The 15,432-nt window shown below is 38.6% G+C and overlaps 2 protein-coding genes across 2 annotated transcripts in view; one reads left to right on the top strand and one right to left on the bottom strand.

The window, feature by feature from the left end:
• Window positions 1-1,464: 1,464 nt before the first annotated feature.
• Window positions 1,465-4,816, bottom strand: LOC306901633 (serine/threonine-protein kinase Nek6). Its single transcript, XM_079469537.1, has 5 exons — window positions 4,640-4,816; window positions 3,948-4,093; window positions 3,725-3,863; window positions 3,357-3,464; window positions 1,465-3,102 (listed from the first exon to the last, which is right to left on the bottom strand). The coding sequence occupies exons 2-5, from the start codon at window positions 4,091-4,093 to the stop codon at window positions 2,386-2,388; spliced, it is 1,110 nt and encodes a 369-aa protein (XP_079325663.1). The 5' UTR covers window positions 4,640-4,816; the 3' UTR covers window positions 1,465-2,385.
• Window positions 4,817-10,873: 6,057 nt separating this feature from the next.
• thsd7ab (thrombospondin, type I, domain containing 7Ab) overlaps window positions 10,874-15,432 on the top strand; it is a gene marked incomplete at its 3' end in the record, with an annotated part of 85,012 nt that continues 80,453 nt past the window's right edge. Inside the window, exon 1 of the mRNA XM_079469427.1 lies at window positions 10,874-11,262. Within this exon, the coding sequence (XP_079325553.1) occupies window positions 11,130-11,262 (133 nt within the window). The 5' untranslated portion in view covers window positions 10,874-11,129. The remainder of the gene's footprint in view (window positions 11,263-15,432) is intronic.

The raw sequence follows: 15,432 nt of genomic DNA, 5'->3' as shown, positions 1-15,432 counted from the left end.
CTAGAGAAGACAAAAGAACATAAATAAATATTATCTAACCCAGTTTATCGTGAAACAACAATTGAACAGAGATAAATGATGATGAGTAAACATAATTCGACTATATGCAACTGTAACATGGTTATTTTATGTTAATCCAACAAACTTTTCATTCAAAATTTCATTAGATTTTGTTGGAAAAGTATACTTCAATATTGTGTAAAAGATTTCCTTCATTTAACAACTTTATTTGAGTGATGGACTGCAAAATATGACAGAGAACATCAGGGGAAACACATACCACTCTTTTTGGCAGACTTACATGCCATCTCCGCCCTTACATGGAATTCTGCATGCAATTCTCCAGAACTGAGATTAGAACATCCTTTAAATCCTAAACGTTTGCGTGATGATGCTTTGAGAATCTGTAAGAATATTAATGTTTATGAAATTATGAAGATTGTTGGTACCCGAACAATGGCGGAACCAAATGACTATGAAGACTAAACTAATGAGAAGCAGAAGAAAGTCATGTAGGTTTATAATGACAAGAGCCTACCACATTTATTTATACGGTGACCATATGTTTTTCCTGATTGTCTAGATGTCATTGGCTGATTGGCTCTTGTCACATGACATGAAGACATTCTGGAAAATTGAAATATTTTGATCTAGAAAAACGTGAGCGTCCCACCGCATCGCGTCGCGCGCGCGCTCTACATCTAAGAGAACGAATATGCGCGCAAAAGACGGGAAATGTGAATCGCCCCTAACACTTTATTACTATTAATCCCATCACTTTATTATTATAAAAATATTATTTTGGTTGTTACTAGGATACAGCGCAAACTTGAACTATTTATGCGAATGTGTTTTGGAAAAGTGGAAAATTATTTATTCAGGAATACATTGATTTTAAATAATTTAAGCAACCGAAGTTCACGTCAAATTACAGTTCTTGTCATGGAAAATACATGGTTTTTGTAAACATTTTATACTAATTTTGAAGGTCAACTTTCAATGCCTACATGTGTGTGCATTGTGCACTTATACGTTTCATTGCTGACTTTTCCGTAAATGCCTTTACCTTTATAAATGGGGTCATGACCCACAGTGTGCTGGAATTAACCAGGAACTGGGTTTTTTTCTTCTAAAACTCCACCCTTTCAAAAGTATTTTAACAGTAGGAACATCTGCACATGCCTTAAGCAGGAAACAAATAGTTTGCTGGTTGACACACTTGGAAAGTTTGAAACCTGACAGAAGGGCTATCGGCAGAATTACGCGGAAGCTCGACCTAAAGAAGTTAGAAGGAACTTCCACAGAATTGCAAATGGAACGTCATTCATATAACATTCTTCTACTCAAAAAAGACTCTCGTATGTTTGTTATATGCATACGAATATATTAAACTGGTGTATAATTGAAAAGTTGTGTGTGTTACTATAAAGCTTATAAGCATATTGACCAACAGCCTTATTTGTTGTGATGTTTATATTATCTATTCATTACATTTGAACGGTTCTTTTCCATTGAAGTAGCATTAGATCCATCAGGTACTAACAGAACCCATCATTTCATTTCCCACCATCCTGGACACTGGCATGCAATTGATCATTAAAAGTTTCATCAATGTTTCTGACACGTATCATGTCGGTTATAATTCGGCGGGGGCGGACTGTCGACAAGGGCACGGCCCTGACTGTTTATTGTTCTTTTTTTCTGTAGCTGCACCTTCACAGGAATAAAAGAAGTTGAAGTTATATTCCCGACCATTCTCACTCGGAGGCTTCAAATGCTTGAGCTACCCGTGCACTTGGGTAAAAGGTAGGCTATACATTCATTCTCCATTAATGTTTTACTGGGATAAGGATCTTTAATTAGAATAGGCCTGAATAAATAAATCTGAGAAACAAACAACAATAATAAATATTTCCAGTCATGCATGGATTTAGACTTGTAAACATTTTGCAGGTAATAGTGACTGAATTCAGACCATCAGTTTGGGTTATAATATGTAATGTTTCTGTAGTCCTTCACATTATCTGAGATTCCACTAGTTTGATGGAAGGTTAACACATATCTGATGAAACACTTTAGGTTATGCGATACCGAATGATAGAAACGAATTAATGGCAGGTGTACAGTCCTTATATTGAAAACTTGGGCATGTTAAGGAGATTTTTGTACTTCAAAGGAATGTTGACAGATATATGGGGACACGAAGAAGCATTTTACTGTATTATTGTCCACATCATCATTGTGATTTTTTTGAAGGGGGGACAATACAAACTACTAAATACATACAATGCACACAGTAGGAAGGAAACAACATGATCCCCAATTTATTTATATATCCTCAAGCCTATACACTCATATAGATATGACATCCAGTTTCCGTGACAATTAAGTTTTGGATATTTGCACTTTCTCATACTTAATGATTTTTCCTCCCTTTGTGATGATCTCTTTATATTCCATTGCTCCTTTCTCCTCATTGTAACGTTCCTGTGTCACTTTGCCAGTCTCTGGAAGGGGGCAAGGAAACGACATTAAAGACATCTGATTGTTCAAAGCCGCTCCTTTTAACGGGACTACTGCCTTTCCCATTTCCCTATGTTGTGGTGGATCCATTCGATAATTTACCACAGGAGGTTTCCTGACCTCCATCCTCGGTGGCGCGGCTGCTTGCAAGCCCCACCTTTTAATTCCTCGTATCTCATTTCCCTGTGTCACGGTCACGTCTCTTGGTTTGATGTCTGTTTGTGAAGCCGAAGCAGCTCTCCTGATGTCAAAAATGATTCCAGCCATAGAAGCTCTGTAAGATGGATTGGTCTCCACCATCCTGGTCACTGGTTTACAGTACGGATTATCTTTTAAAGTTTCTTGAATATTGCTGGCAGACAAGTATTGGGTGGGTAACCTGATTCGGGCACAGAGTTCAGCAATGACTTTACCCATAGCCCAAACATCTGAACGCTTGTCACGAATTCCATTCATCTGCAGGATCTCTGGAGCAGAGTACGCTTCATTGCCCATGTTTGCTGCGGAGCTCAGTCCCCTTATAGAGAACTTTGCCAGACCCAAATCAATGATCACGGCACGATGGGTTTCATGCTCAACCTGAAATAGAGGGAAGCAGCATGTTGTCATGGTGACTCTAAAAAAATCTAAATCTCAAAGTGTGTATATTAATTTTTTTCTGAAAGATGTCTCATTTTCATACAGTATGTCTTTTCAACATGGATTAAAGCATTTCTCATCACAAAATCTAATTTAATACTTTTTTATTTAATTATCAGTATTGTGTGCCAACATTTTCACATTTTTTTTCTCAGTTAATCCAGGGAAAATATCTAATACAAAGTCTGGCTCACCATGATGTTGTCTGGTTTGAGGTCTTGGTGGACGATGTCTTTACTGTGCAGATAAAGCAAACCTTCACACATCCCAGTGATGATTGTGGCTCTCACTACTGGAGTCAACTAAAAATACACAAACGATATGGTTGAATGTCCACAAATGCAAAAATAGACAGAGAGAAGGCTTATTTAATTTCGCTATAGGAATAGTTCTTACTGGTCTGCGTCACAACACTTCTGCATCTTAAAACATCTGGAATGGGATTACGAACATGGCAACCAATAGAGCAACTCAACATTTCTGGACTGTCTCTTAGACAAGAGCTTAAGTATGACTTCAGAAAAATAAGGGGCCCTTGGGGCTGTGTCAGACACACAATTACCTGTATTTGGGAGCTTTGTGTTTTAAAGATGGTTGTTTCAAGATCTTCCCCAAAGATAAATTCTAAAGGAATGTTCCACTTCGAGTCTTTGATCCAAGGGTCACCAAGAAGCTTCACCACATTAGGATGCCGAGCATTACTAGGGATAAAACATCTGGTTTTATAATGAGTTCAGTTATATAAAGGTCATAACAATAAATATGTTTTATAAATCTGTACATACTGATATACTCTGCATTCTCTTTCCAGCTCTTGTCTGTTGATGATACCTACATGAACTCTCTTCAAAGCAGCCCATGACTCTCCAAACTTCTCCTTATATATTTTCCCAAAGCAGCCCTTAGCCAGTGTTTTTGTACAGTACGCCATCTATGTTGAAAGAAAATCCCAGAACATAACATATGGTCATGTGGATGACAAAATGTGTTCTTATGATCTTTCCATTTTCTCAAAATGACAAAGCTTGTAAGTTTTGTTGAAGCCAAACAGATGTTCTGTTCTGATATGAATGCAGCAGTAACACCTTTGGCAAAACCTCTCTGTTAAGTCTCTACATGCTGTTGGAAAAATGTTGTCAAACTGGATCTGGATTGCCGAAGAAACCATAATTCTTTCTTACACTCAATAAAATCAAGTCGTCCATAAACATATTGTTCAAGAGATATTCATTATAGCCAAGATAAAATCATACCCACCTCCCCACTACAAAAACTAGTTTTATTATGTGTCCGCCCATATCCTCAGTAAAGCATGACAAGCATTCATAACAAATGCCTGACTAACGAAAGATGTTGTTGTTCTATAAATTGTATCTGTCATCTATGTTATCATTACTGCCATGAAACATGTCAACACTAACCTTTATAACAACATAAAACACAAATATCAGTCTGACAAGAACCGAAATGCTCTTACCTGTATAAGTAGGTTACCTGCCTGATGACACTGAATGTGACCAGAGAAATCAGACTTTATTTCCTGCTTAATGACTTCGTGCGTGACCACACCTCTGTATTTCAGGAAAGCGCATCTCTCAGTGCCATAAGCAAAAATAAACAAAAGTGTTGCTGCTTGACAGAAAGAGGAAATCTTTGAGACCTAAGATTTGAGAAAAGTTATTAATGTCCATGGTTGCACTTAAATAAAGGGACTAAACTACTACATTGCCCGAGACGCTTAATGAATGTTCGCTGGGAAAGTCCTGATTTATTATCATCAGTAACTCAGTAAATGATAAAGTACAGTACAATCTTTGGTATGAATTTATATTTAACACCCCATTTCAAGCCAGAACAAGACCGATGTTTTTGTAAGTGTTAAGCAAGAACACATCATCAATGAACCATCTGAATCCTTTGGATTCATCTGAGACTCAGTCCGAAGTGTATTGGGAATTTAGCATGAGGCTTTTACAGTACATTATGCTATGTTCACTTTACATTTACATTTAACTGATGCTTTCATCTACAATCATGCTTCCAGAAGAGGCAATAACATAAGCACTGTTATAATACAAAGTTGACAAAGATTGTTCAGCCAGTTAGAAGAAAGGAAATACTAAAAGCTATTATATATTATGTTAGGCTATATTATTTTACTGTGTATTATATTATAAGATACATGGGTTGCAATTCACTTTTAAGGCAGGATACACAAAACGTTGTTATCTTTGTGCGTTTACGTTGCACAATATAGAACAACCAACAGATGGCACTGTTGCACTAAACAATTATACATAGCCAATAAGGGAATGAATATTGTATGAATATACAGTGGAACACGTTGCTTTCAGTTATAGGCTCCTGTTATACTGCTATCTTATGATGCATGCTTTATATCTAAAAGATACTGCATGTATATACATCTTTATGTATGTATGTATGTACCAAAAAAGATCAAAACAGACCTACATCAATATTCGTTTTCAAATCAAAAACGGAAAACTAAAACACTTTAATTTTTTCATTTTCTTTCACTAAATAAAAAAAGGAAATTAGGATCTCTTTCTAGATTTTGATTAAACTGGGGAAATTATTTAATGATCTCCTTTTTGATCTCATGGTCGTCCTGTTGAAACGGCATGAGGGAAAGCAAGTGATCCCCCCCAAAAAATAATTTATGCCCATTGAGGAAAGATGCGACGCATGCGCAGTAATCATCAGCCTCACCATAGTATAACCAAACTGAATTATTACAGATTGGACACAAAATGAGCGCGTGGCATGTCGGATTTTTGATTCTTTGGTGATCTGTGTCTATTTTATGTGCTTAAAGTAATAAGTGTCCACAAGAGAAATATAGTCAGCATATGTAACATATACAGTAGGCCGAAGTAATAGGCCCTTTTTTACATGACGTCACGCATCTTCCGTTCTGCCGCGAATCAGTGCATCGTTACTTCCGCTAGCGCCTTCGTTATGGAGTTTCCCGTACACAGCTGCCACAAATAGGGCTAGATGACAAGTGGCTTACGACAAGATCAAAACCTAGTTAAAGGATACAAATTCTTTTCTACTTTTGAAGGTAATTGTTTTCTTTTTGCGTTAGCGAAGGTGCTAAGAAAGGTACGCGCGTTCTGTCAGTCAATAACTTTACGAAATATTAACATGCCTGACACTAAATACAAGAGTAATCTTACCGATCTCTTGACCACTTGTATTTTCAGTCGCTGTTGTTCAATTTTAGTGCGAGGGCAAAACGGAAGTTGTGATACACTGCTTTGCGAAAAGGCGACAGGAGAATGACGTCATTGTGAAACGCTGTTGTTTGTTTGCGTTGTATTATAGTTTGTATCTTATTATATGGCGGTTTGCTTTGTGTGGATGATTGTGAGTTTGTATTGGTAACTGAAAGAAATCTTTGTTTATTAATATGATTTTTATTTATCGCCACACAAGTAGAGTCGTACTCTACATGTAGGAGAGCATATAAACATTTTGCCAACATGCTAAACAGTAATACGTAAGTTTACAAGTACTGTAGCATGAGCGTACTTTAGCTTGGATGTGATGTCATTTGGAAGCAAACGCCGTGGATTTATTACAGAGACGATCCTGCTGGGGTCAACTGAGGTCAAGTGCAGTGGTTGCGGGCACAGTGGTGATTCATTTCGTGCTATGGGCACTGAATCTTAACTGTACCTGTAACATGCAAGGCTGTGTTCTGTTTTAAGATGAGATTTGTGGTTGGCCATGAGATAAGTTAGTACATGGAGGAGCATTTTTACATTTACATATAGAAATGTGACTATTGGAAACAATAAAGCGATTTGTTATATGGCAATAAGTGCTTTATACCAACCTGCTATTACTTCTTATTAAAAAGTATGTACTTTTTAAAGAGCTTTTTTAGGAAGCAAGCTGCTTGGAATGACTTTCGTAGTTTGTAATAATAAGCTTTGTTTTAAAATGTCAGCTTCTATAAATATTCCTCCCAGGAAATTATGTCTGTAAATGTCAGCGTCTGGCAGTTTATACAGATAAACCTTGAAGTCAACATGAATTCTTAATTGACCCCGTTTAACCTACCTAATACACATCCATAGTGTTATTGTGCGTTGTCTATTCATTTCCCAAGAAAAAAGTGGCTGCATTTGGGTCCTGCATTTTTCTTGTTGTACGTCTTGTTTCCCTGATGAGATTGAATTTTTTTATCATAATAATTGAATGTGTCTGGTTACAGTTGTCTTTCCACTTCATAAAAAAGTGATATAGTCAGACTGAGACTGTTAAATTGTGTCAATTCTCTGGATTCTTGCATGCATCAGCTTCAGATCTATGTGTTTTTGTATCACTAACTTGTTCTATTTAGTAAGTCAGTAATTTATTTATTCCAGTTTTGTCTTGTTGTCCCATGGCAGTGACTAAACCATGAAACATGACTCAATTCTCTTTAATAACCCTTTAATTTACTAGATTGCTGTGTGGTTTGACCATGGCAATGGATATTTGCCAGAGTGTTCTGCTGGTTGTTAAGGTGTTGCTTAATACTTAAAGTATTAATTTAATATTACCTGATTCTATTATTTGATATACGTGAGAAAGAGCTCTTGACTGTCTGTCATGAGTTTGTTTCCATGGTGATGATAATGAGTGATGGGTCCGCTGGTGGTGATCCACTAATGAGCGAGTTACAGTAGAGGTCAGAGAAATTGAATGTCGTCTTTAATTTCATCATTTCCCCAGACAGTAAAAACAAGTCTTTCAGGAACAAGTGAACATTGCTGCTGAAATAATTCAAGGGTAAAAAGAAATACAAGGACCATAACACCGATTTAAGAATGCAATGCATGTAGTTTCTTGCTTTCGTCGTCATAGTTATGAAGACGGACGTGTATCCAAGAGAAGCACAGGCTCCAGTGATCACAGAACGCGCACCTTGAAAGTCAGTTTTGTTGTCTTTGATATGTTGTGTTAAATATGCTTAAAACAAGGCTTGGCAGCTAGGCTTTGCGCTGTTAATTTGACAGATTAATCCCAAGGAACGCAGAGTTTAATTTGACCTGTTTCTTTCTTGGCTTTGATGTCGGTATGCTTTAATACTTCTGACCCACATTTACTTTGATACTGATTGTGAACCTGACCTGCCTCCACCCTTAAGATGCTTTTCTTTGGATTCACATATTTACAACAGTGCTTTTTTAATACCTGAAATTGTAAAGCGCTTACTTAACACAACTCAATATTATTATATTTAGGCTAATAAAAAGATTAGTCATTAACAATAGTGCTTCTGGACCAGTGTTTACATCTTGCGAAGTGGTTTATACCTTTACAGATGATTATTTTACAAATTGGTGCGGGCAGCCTTTCAGACAAGCACACGAAAATGTTGCGATTATAATGTTAATCTAGTGACAGCCATTATTTATATGAAATATATGTACTATATATATTTTCTCTACAATTTATATTTTCTTTGTTAAAGGTATTATGCCCTTTTTTATATCAAAACTTCCTGATTGGCGTTTATGTACGTTTGAGACTTCACACGAAAGCCTTCATCGATAGCATTTGTGAATCAAGTTCAAACATGTAAATCTGAACCCTTAATCTGGATTTATGACGCTGTTTTAAATTGAGTATCTGTAGATCCGACAGTGTCTTTATGGTGAAGGTTTGCATTTTGTAGACGCTCTGTTCATCAGAGAAGTAAATAATGGTAATGATGTGTGTAGCCATGTCACTTCGACTCGCTCATGACATGCATGACGACAGTTTAAAGAATCTCATCAGACTAATTGGTTTTCCCCCACCGTGCGCTCCGAGTACGTTAACAGTGAGAGGTAGCTGGATGATTTAAAGTCATAATCCTGCACAAACAGTCTACACAGACAAGATTCTTTTCAAAAGAAATAAAATGTGATCGTTGACACATGCAGGTAAAACCTGTGCATTTTCTTTTAGATGTAAACAGCACAATTGTACACATCAGTGCTTCTGATTTGTTCGTTTAATGTTTGCTATGTTCATATCGCTCGGTCATTTGAGTGTCCGTTGGACGGTTTCTTCATTGTTATCTGTGAGCATGGGTCAGTGGATTCAGACATTACTAAGACGACTTATAAACTGTCAGTCCTGCGTGACTTTTGCCGTGTGAGTCATGGACTGCGGTCTAATCTACGGCAGCGAGGCCTGTCTCTGCTGCCCGACAAACTGTCATCCTCTTCAGGCGGCGTTCTGCTCTTTCGGGCTTGGCTAAAAATTCAGGAAGCTGCCATTAACTGATTTAGCTGCTTACGCTGTAATTTTAGCCCGAAGTCACAAATTGTGGCAAGCCATAGATGAGAACAATCCCAGAGGAGTTCTCATTAATACTGAAAATTGTTTCAGGGAGTCAAGAGTGAGATTAAATGGAATGCAGATATAGATTTGCACATTTGCCAAGTAGTCTCGCACGGCATTGAACGTAAAAGGGGGGTTTATAGCTTAATGCATGCCTTTAATAATTGTTTTGCATGTATGACCTTTGATCACATTTATTAAAGACAGATTCAGCTGTACGATAATTTCTGAAAACATGCGACGTGTGTGGGCCAAGGGGTGTCAGAACTAAAGCATGTGCGCACACATTGCCAACAAAATACAGACATCAGTTTCACTTAACGCATGCGGTTCATGTCCAGAATCTTTTAGCGCTGGGACCACCGCTCCATCTATCATTTATCAAACGATCTCCAAATCCAGCGTTATATCCACCATTTATTTAACGTTCATCACCCAAATGCAGCGAACAAACAACACAGCTGAACTTAGCGAACATAGTGCTCTCTCTCTCTCCTGCACATAAATGAAAGTGACTTGTGCGCATGCTCCTTCTCCCGCTCTCCTTGGTTGATGCGTGGGCGTGCTGCATGCTTTTCTGGGAGAATTGTCCAATAAGGGACTAAGAAAAGCTGTTACCTAACGATTTTTCATGTTAGAAAAAACCTTTCCGAAGCCTGTACGAACACTCGGGGAGTGTATCGAACACATAAATACTATGTAATATGTCCAACTCGTTTTTTGACAAGTTGACCATGTTAAGCATGAGAAGAGAGCACGTTTATATGCACAATAAGTCAAAATGCATGACGTACCGTTGCACCACCCCTTTAACGCATGGTTAGCTGTAGATTATCCCTTATGGTTAATGTTTTAGATGCATGTAAAAAACTGAAATGTTAAGTCACCATGAAATGGTATTTGTGAACCATTTTTAACATATTTCAGAAAGAAACCCCATTCAATGAGAAAGAATGTATAGCATGACTATACATCAGGAATTGATTCACATCGGTAAAAGATATACCGTTAATTTCCCTTTTGGAATAATGTGCTGTTAAATTATGCAAATAATCCCAGGACACTTCATATTTGCTCTTTTCATCCTTTTAGTTTTCAGAGTGTCTTGAAACATCTAAACATCTTTCATTAATTACATATTTATGGCTCGATAACAGAAGCCTTTAACTCCCTGATGGAAAGACACGGAGAGTGTACGATATGCAGTTCATAAATCTCTCTGTCTTCTCCCTCCCTCAGCGACAGCTCTTCGCTCCGATCTAGTCTTCTTCAGCATCACAGAAGCGTAGAGAGGGGTGTCCTTGTGCCCTGAGCATGGTAGAGAGAGAGAGAGAGAGAGAGAGGGAGGGGAGCTAGCGCGTCAGTCAGCTGCAGTAAGCAGAGGACAGCGGTAGCAGTCCAAACGGTGGCTGACGTTCTCTATTGTTCAGCCACAACGTTCTCCCGTTTGTAGTCAAGCAGAGCAGCAGAAAAGCAGGAGATCTCCTTTATGCACAGGTCCTCCGGGGAACACTGAGTCAAGGCGTCCAAACTCCCTGTCTGTGGTGCTGAAGTTCTTTCTCTGTTCTCGGCCAGGTGTCTCGTCCTTCTGAACGAGTGGATTTATCGGATTTGGGGAAGTCATGGGACTTGGGATTAGGGGTGCAAGGACAGCGTTCCTGTGTTTATGGAGGTTATTTTTGCTGCTCTATGGCATCTTGAGCGTTCGAGCCCAAACGTCTGGGGACGAGAAGTCGCTGTACTTCTGGGAGACAGGTACGGCCGTTTCAGTCAAGTGTCCTGATTTAGATCAGTGGGAAGGTTGTGGACGTTAACTCTATGATGTCTGAAGTTATGTCGCTGTTCGTTTTATTCTGGGTTGAAAAATAAGGACAACTAGAGGTCTTTGCAAAGAGTGTTTGTGAATCATTTCTCAGCATCCTGATTTGTGATTCTCACAGTCGGCACAGCATTGAACGTGTCCCCGTTTCTGCACAGCAGGTTGTCTTCATTTCGCCAGTGTCGATCGGCTGATTTGTTGTGCTAGATAGCGTCCCTGACATTATTATTATTGCAATAAAATGTGAGTATATACTGTAACAGACGGAGCTACTGTAAAAGATGATTTTTGACTTTTTGCATGTATAAAAATTGGCTCTTGTTTTACCAGTTCATCTGATTCATTTTATGGGTTAAATTTCATGAGAGAATTTGAAATTTAACGATGGTTTTATTATTGTAAAATTATTTTAGTAAATTATTCCATTGTATAACCACATTTATACTTTAAATTTATAGTAAAACTAAAGTAACTGTGGTAAACCATGGTTTGTTTCGTGAAGGACTATTTTGCATTCACATTCATTGTTTTACTGATAATAGAAATCACCAAAAGCTCATTACTATTTATTATAATGTAAAAACACTTCACTGTACTGCAACAGATCTCTAATGTATTAAAAACATCAATACGGTACTTAAAATCACCCTGCATGAGACATTATTATAATAAAAAACATTCATGAGAATCTTGAACTCAAAGCACCTGATCGATATAAGTCTTAGCGGACAGATTGGATTCTCATTGGAGTCAATGTGCCGTTGTCACCCTTGTTAGTGAGTTTTTAAAGAGGATGAAAGCGTGTAAGTAGATTAAAGGAGCTGCTCGGATTTATACTGTGAAAACATCCCGGGGACATGCATGCTGAGAGCAGAATGACAGACAAACTTAACCCACATATTTTCCTCCCGTAGGTCGCAGTAATTACACGGGACTGGCACGTTTCATCCAAACGTCTGCTAAAACGTCAGTCTGTCTGGGATGGGCAGATGTCTGATATCTGTGTCATTTGGACGGTGATGTGACATCAAGGGCGTTCGAAAGCGTAGTTCTGGATGCGATAATGCTATTCTGCGTTGTAGAGCGCTCAAGGGAAGGGAAATTTAGTTGGAACGTATGATGCGCTGTATGCATAATGAATGTGACCGTAAAAGAGTTTGAGCTTCAACCTGTGGGGGATTGACTCGCATCTTTTTTATTGGCTTCGCAAAAGGGCAATAAATCTGCTGTCTGCGGTTGATATCCCCTCATGATGGAGATGTTGTGATGACCTGGAAACACAGAATAAAGCAGCGTTCCTTTCACAAGACACAAGCATTTCTTTAAAAACTTGTTAATTTCTCTTCTCAGTCAATATACTTGGAATTGTCATGCGCTTAGTTCTTCTATTTCTCAGAAGCAAGCTACATTGAACTCTCTTGTATCTCTTTCTTTTACATTATTAACGGAGGTTTGATGCTTCAAATGTCCCCGGAGATGAGCAATTCTTCCCAGCGCTTCAGCTTCCAATTGGAAAGAAATGGATAAACTGAGCTGCTCTCTTTGACCCTATCGCATCTCAGCCCGGCTCCCTACCAAGCTAATATCGACTCAGAAAGGATTCTTAATGAATAACAGTATTTACTGGACATAATTGACTGCTTTGGTTACTGTGCCCTTGAGTCAACTTCTTGATTGAATAGAGAGAAATGAAGACGAATGTTTTATTCAGTTTATGGAGGTAGGTACAGTATGTTAAGATGAAGATGCTTGGCACAGCTGGTCGCATAGTTGTGACTCGCTATAGTCACACACTTGAAAATGAAAGCCTTCCTTTCTGTTAAAAGAGCCGATGGCCTTTGATGGAGACATCACATACTTGTTCCTATAGAAAATGCTTGTGCATTAGCTGGACCAGATTGAGAACCGCAGGTTTTTTTGCATGATTTGAGTAAAAGCTGTTTGTTGTCATTTTGAATTGGTAACACAAATATCGTTTTATCAAGCAACTTCTTGAGGTCTCATTCTGACATACTTTTTGAACAGTAAAAAAAGCGATAGTTCACCCAAATAAAAACTGTTTCATCATTTACTCATCCACTTGTCAAACTGTATGACTTTTTTCATCTGCAGAACCCGAAAGAAGTTATTTTCAAAGAATGTTCTTAACCGAACAGCTACGGCACCAATTGACTTGCATTGGTTGTGTGTCTAATATGCAGTAGAAGTGAATGGGTGACGGCTCTGTTTGGTTACCAACTTTCTTTAAAATGTCTTTTGTGTTCTGCAGAAGAAAGTAAGTCATACAGGTTTGAAATGACAAGAGGGTATGATGACTTTTTCGCTCGCTCGCTCTGTCTGTCTCTCTCTGTGTCTGTCTCTCTCTGTCTCTGTCTCTGTCTCTGTCTCTGTCTCTGTGTCTGTCACTCTGTCACTTTGTCTCTCTGTCTCTGTGTCTCTCTGTCTCTGTGTCTCTCTGTCTCTGTGTCTCTCTGTCTCTGTCTCTGTCTCTGTCTCTGTCTCTGTCTCTGTCTCTGTCTCTGTCTCTGTGTCTCTCTGTCTCTGTCTCTGTCTCTGTCTCTGTCTCTGTCTCTGTCTCTGTCTCTGTCTCTGTCTCTGTCTCTGTCTCTGTCTCTGTCTCTGTCTCTGTCTCTGTCTCTGTCTCTGTCTCTGTCTCTGTCTCTGTCTCTGTGTCTGTCACTCTGTCTCTGTCTCTGTCTCTGTGTCTCTCTGTCTCTGTCTCTGTCTCTGTCTCTGTGTCTGTCTCTGTCTCTGTCTCTGTCTCTGTCTCTGTCTCTGTGTCTCTGTCTCTCTGTCTCTGTCTCTCTGTCTCTGTGTCTCTGTCTCTCTGTCTCTCTGTCTCTCTGTGTCTGTCTCTCTGTTTCTCTGTCTCTCTGTCTGTCACTCTGTCACTCTGTCACTCTGTCACTCTGTCTCTCTGTCTCTCTGTCTGTCACTCTGTCACTCTGTCACTCTCTGTCTGTGTCTGTCCTGCACCATTTCTAGACGGACTGAAGATGTTGCTCAGAGCTCTGACTGTGATTTTCACTTGAGAGCCAAAGTGCACATTAGGACATGCATTACGTGGCTAAGCTTATAAGGCTTTTGTTTTAACTTTAAAGCTGTTACCAAGTTAATATCAGAACCTTGAGCTTAATCTGTACGCTTTAAATTCTCTCTAAGACTTGAGATGCTTTAAATATAAATGATCAGCACACCTTTAAAAACAGTTAGCAAATAACTCTTATTAAGATTCATTTGTTGCTGTATTTTTGTTGGCTTTACACATTTCATCACCACCAATAGAAATTGCTAAACTCTTGTCAGCAGGGTTTATCTACTCTTAAACCAGTGATTACCCAGATTACCCAGGATCCCTCTCTTGTCTTCTGTTCGCACCGGTAATAAAGTTGTCCTTATAGAGCCCCTCACTCTTCACACCACGCTACTTCTATAATAAGTCTTGTTAATGAATAACATGCTGATTGTTTTCTATTCGGTACTTTGCTCAAAGCATTTAGAAAACAATGTTGTATCTATGTGTTAAATTCAAAATAAGACAAAAGATTCAAAGGCCAGTTATAGCCCAAATAATTGCAGTTTTCTAAGGACTTTTACAGTCTGTTAGCTTGTCTGAAAGCTCAAAATAAGAGAAAATTTAGGGCTTTATTGAAGGATTGTGTCAGATACGTCGACTGATGCTATTTCAAGGAAATTGAAAGTGTGGAAAACTAGGTGACTTAATTGTCACGTTCGTTCCGGGAGCCGGATAAGGAAAATGTGCCGCATCATTCTGGAGAAATATCCAAACTCATTTTACAGATTGAGTTTTAATGTCACCTCGTGTGACCCTGATTTCCATACGGACCTACAGGCAAGACAACCCTCTGACTATAATTGGTTGAAATTCACTCCAGACGGGCTGTAGAATTAGGACACGCATACAAACGAGCCTCTGAATTCCTTTCGACATTCTCTCTAATGGCTTAAAAACGTTTCCGCTGTTTTCATGTGTTTCGTTGATTTTTATTTCTCTTTATGGAAGCACCTAAATTTGTGCCATGCATGGCGATTGTGATTTATTTTGTGCTTTAAAAATGTCCCAGAACAAGTCTGAAGGACATCCC

The sequence above is a fragment of the Barbatula barbatula genome (genome assembly GCF_947034865.1).
Source record: "Barbatula barbatula genome assembly, chromosome: 12".
Lineage (NCBI taxonomy): Eukaryota > Metazoa > Chordata > Actinopteri > Cypriniformes > Nemacheilidae > Barbatula > Barbatula barbatula.
The sequence above is the reverse complement of the archived record's forward strand: the minus strand, read 5'-3'. Positions and strand labels throughout refer to the sequence as shown.

What these genes read in the sequence shown, in the direction of transcription:
- LOC306901633 (XM_079469537.1), bottom strand. Translation starts at nt 4,093, where the DNA reads ATGGCGTACTGTACAAAAACACTGGCTAAGGGCTGCTTTGGGAAAATA. An exon ending in CACAAAGCTCCCAAATACAG is followed by an intron (nt 3,465 to 3,724) that starts GTAATTGTGTGT and finishes GTGTATTTTTAG; the next exon opens with TTGACTCCAGTAGTGAGAGC. An exon ending in TCAAACCAGACAACATCATG is followed by an intron (nt 3,103 to 3,356) that starts GTGAGCCAGACT and finishes CCTCTATTTCAG; the next exon opens with GTTGAGCATGAAACCCATCG.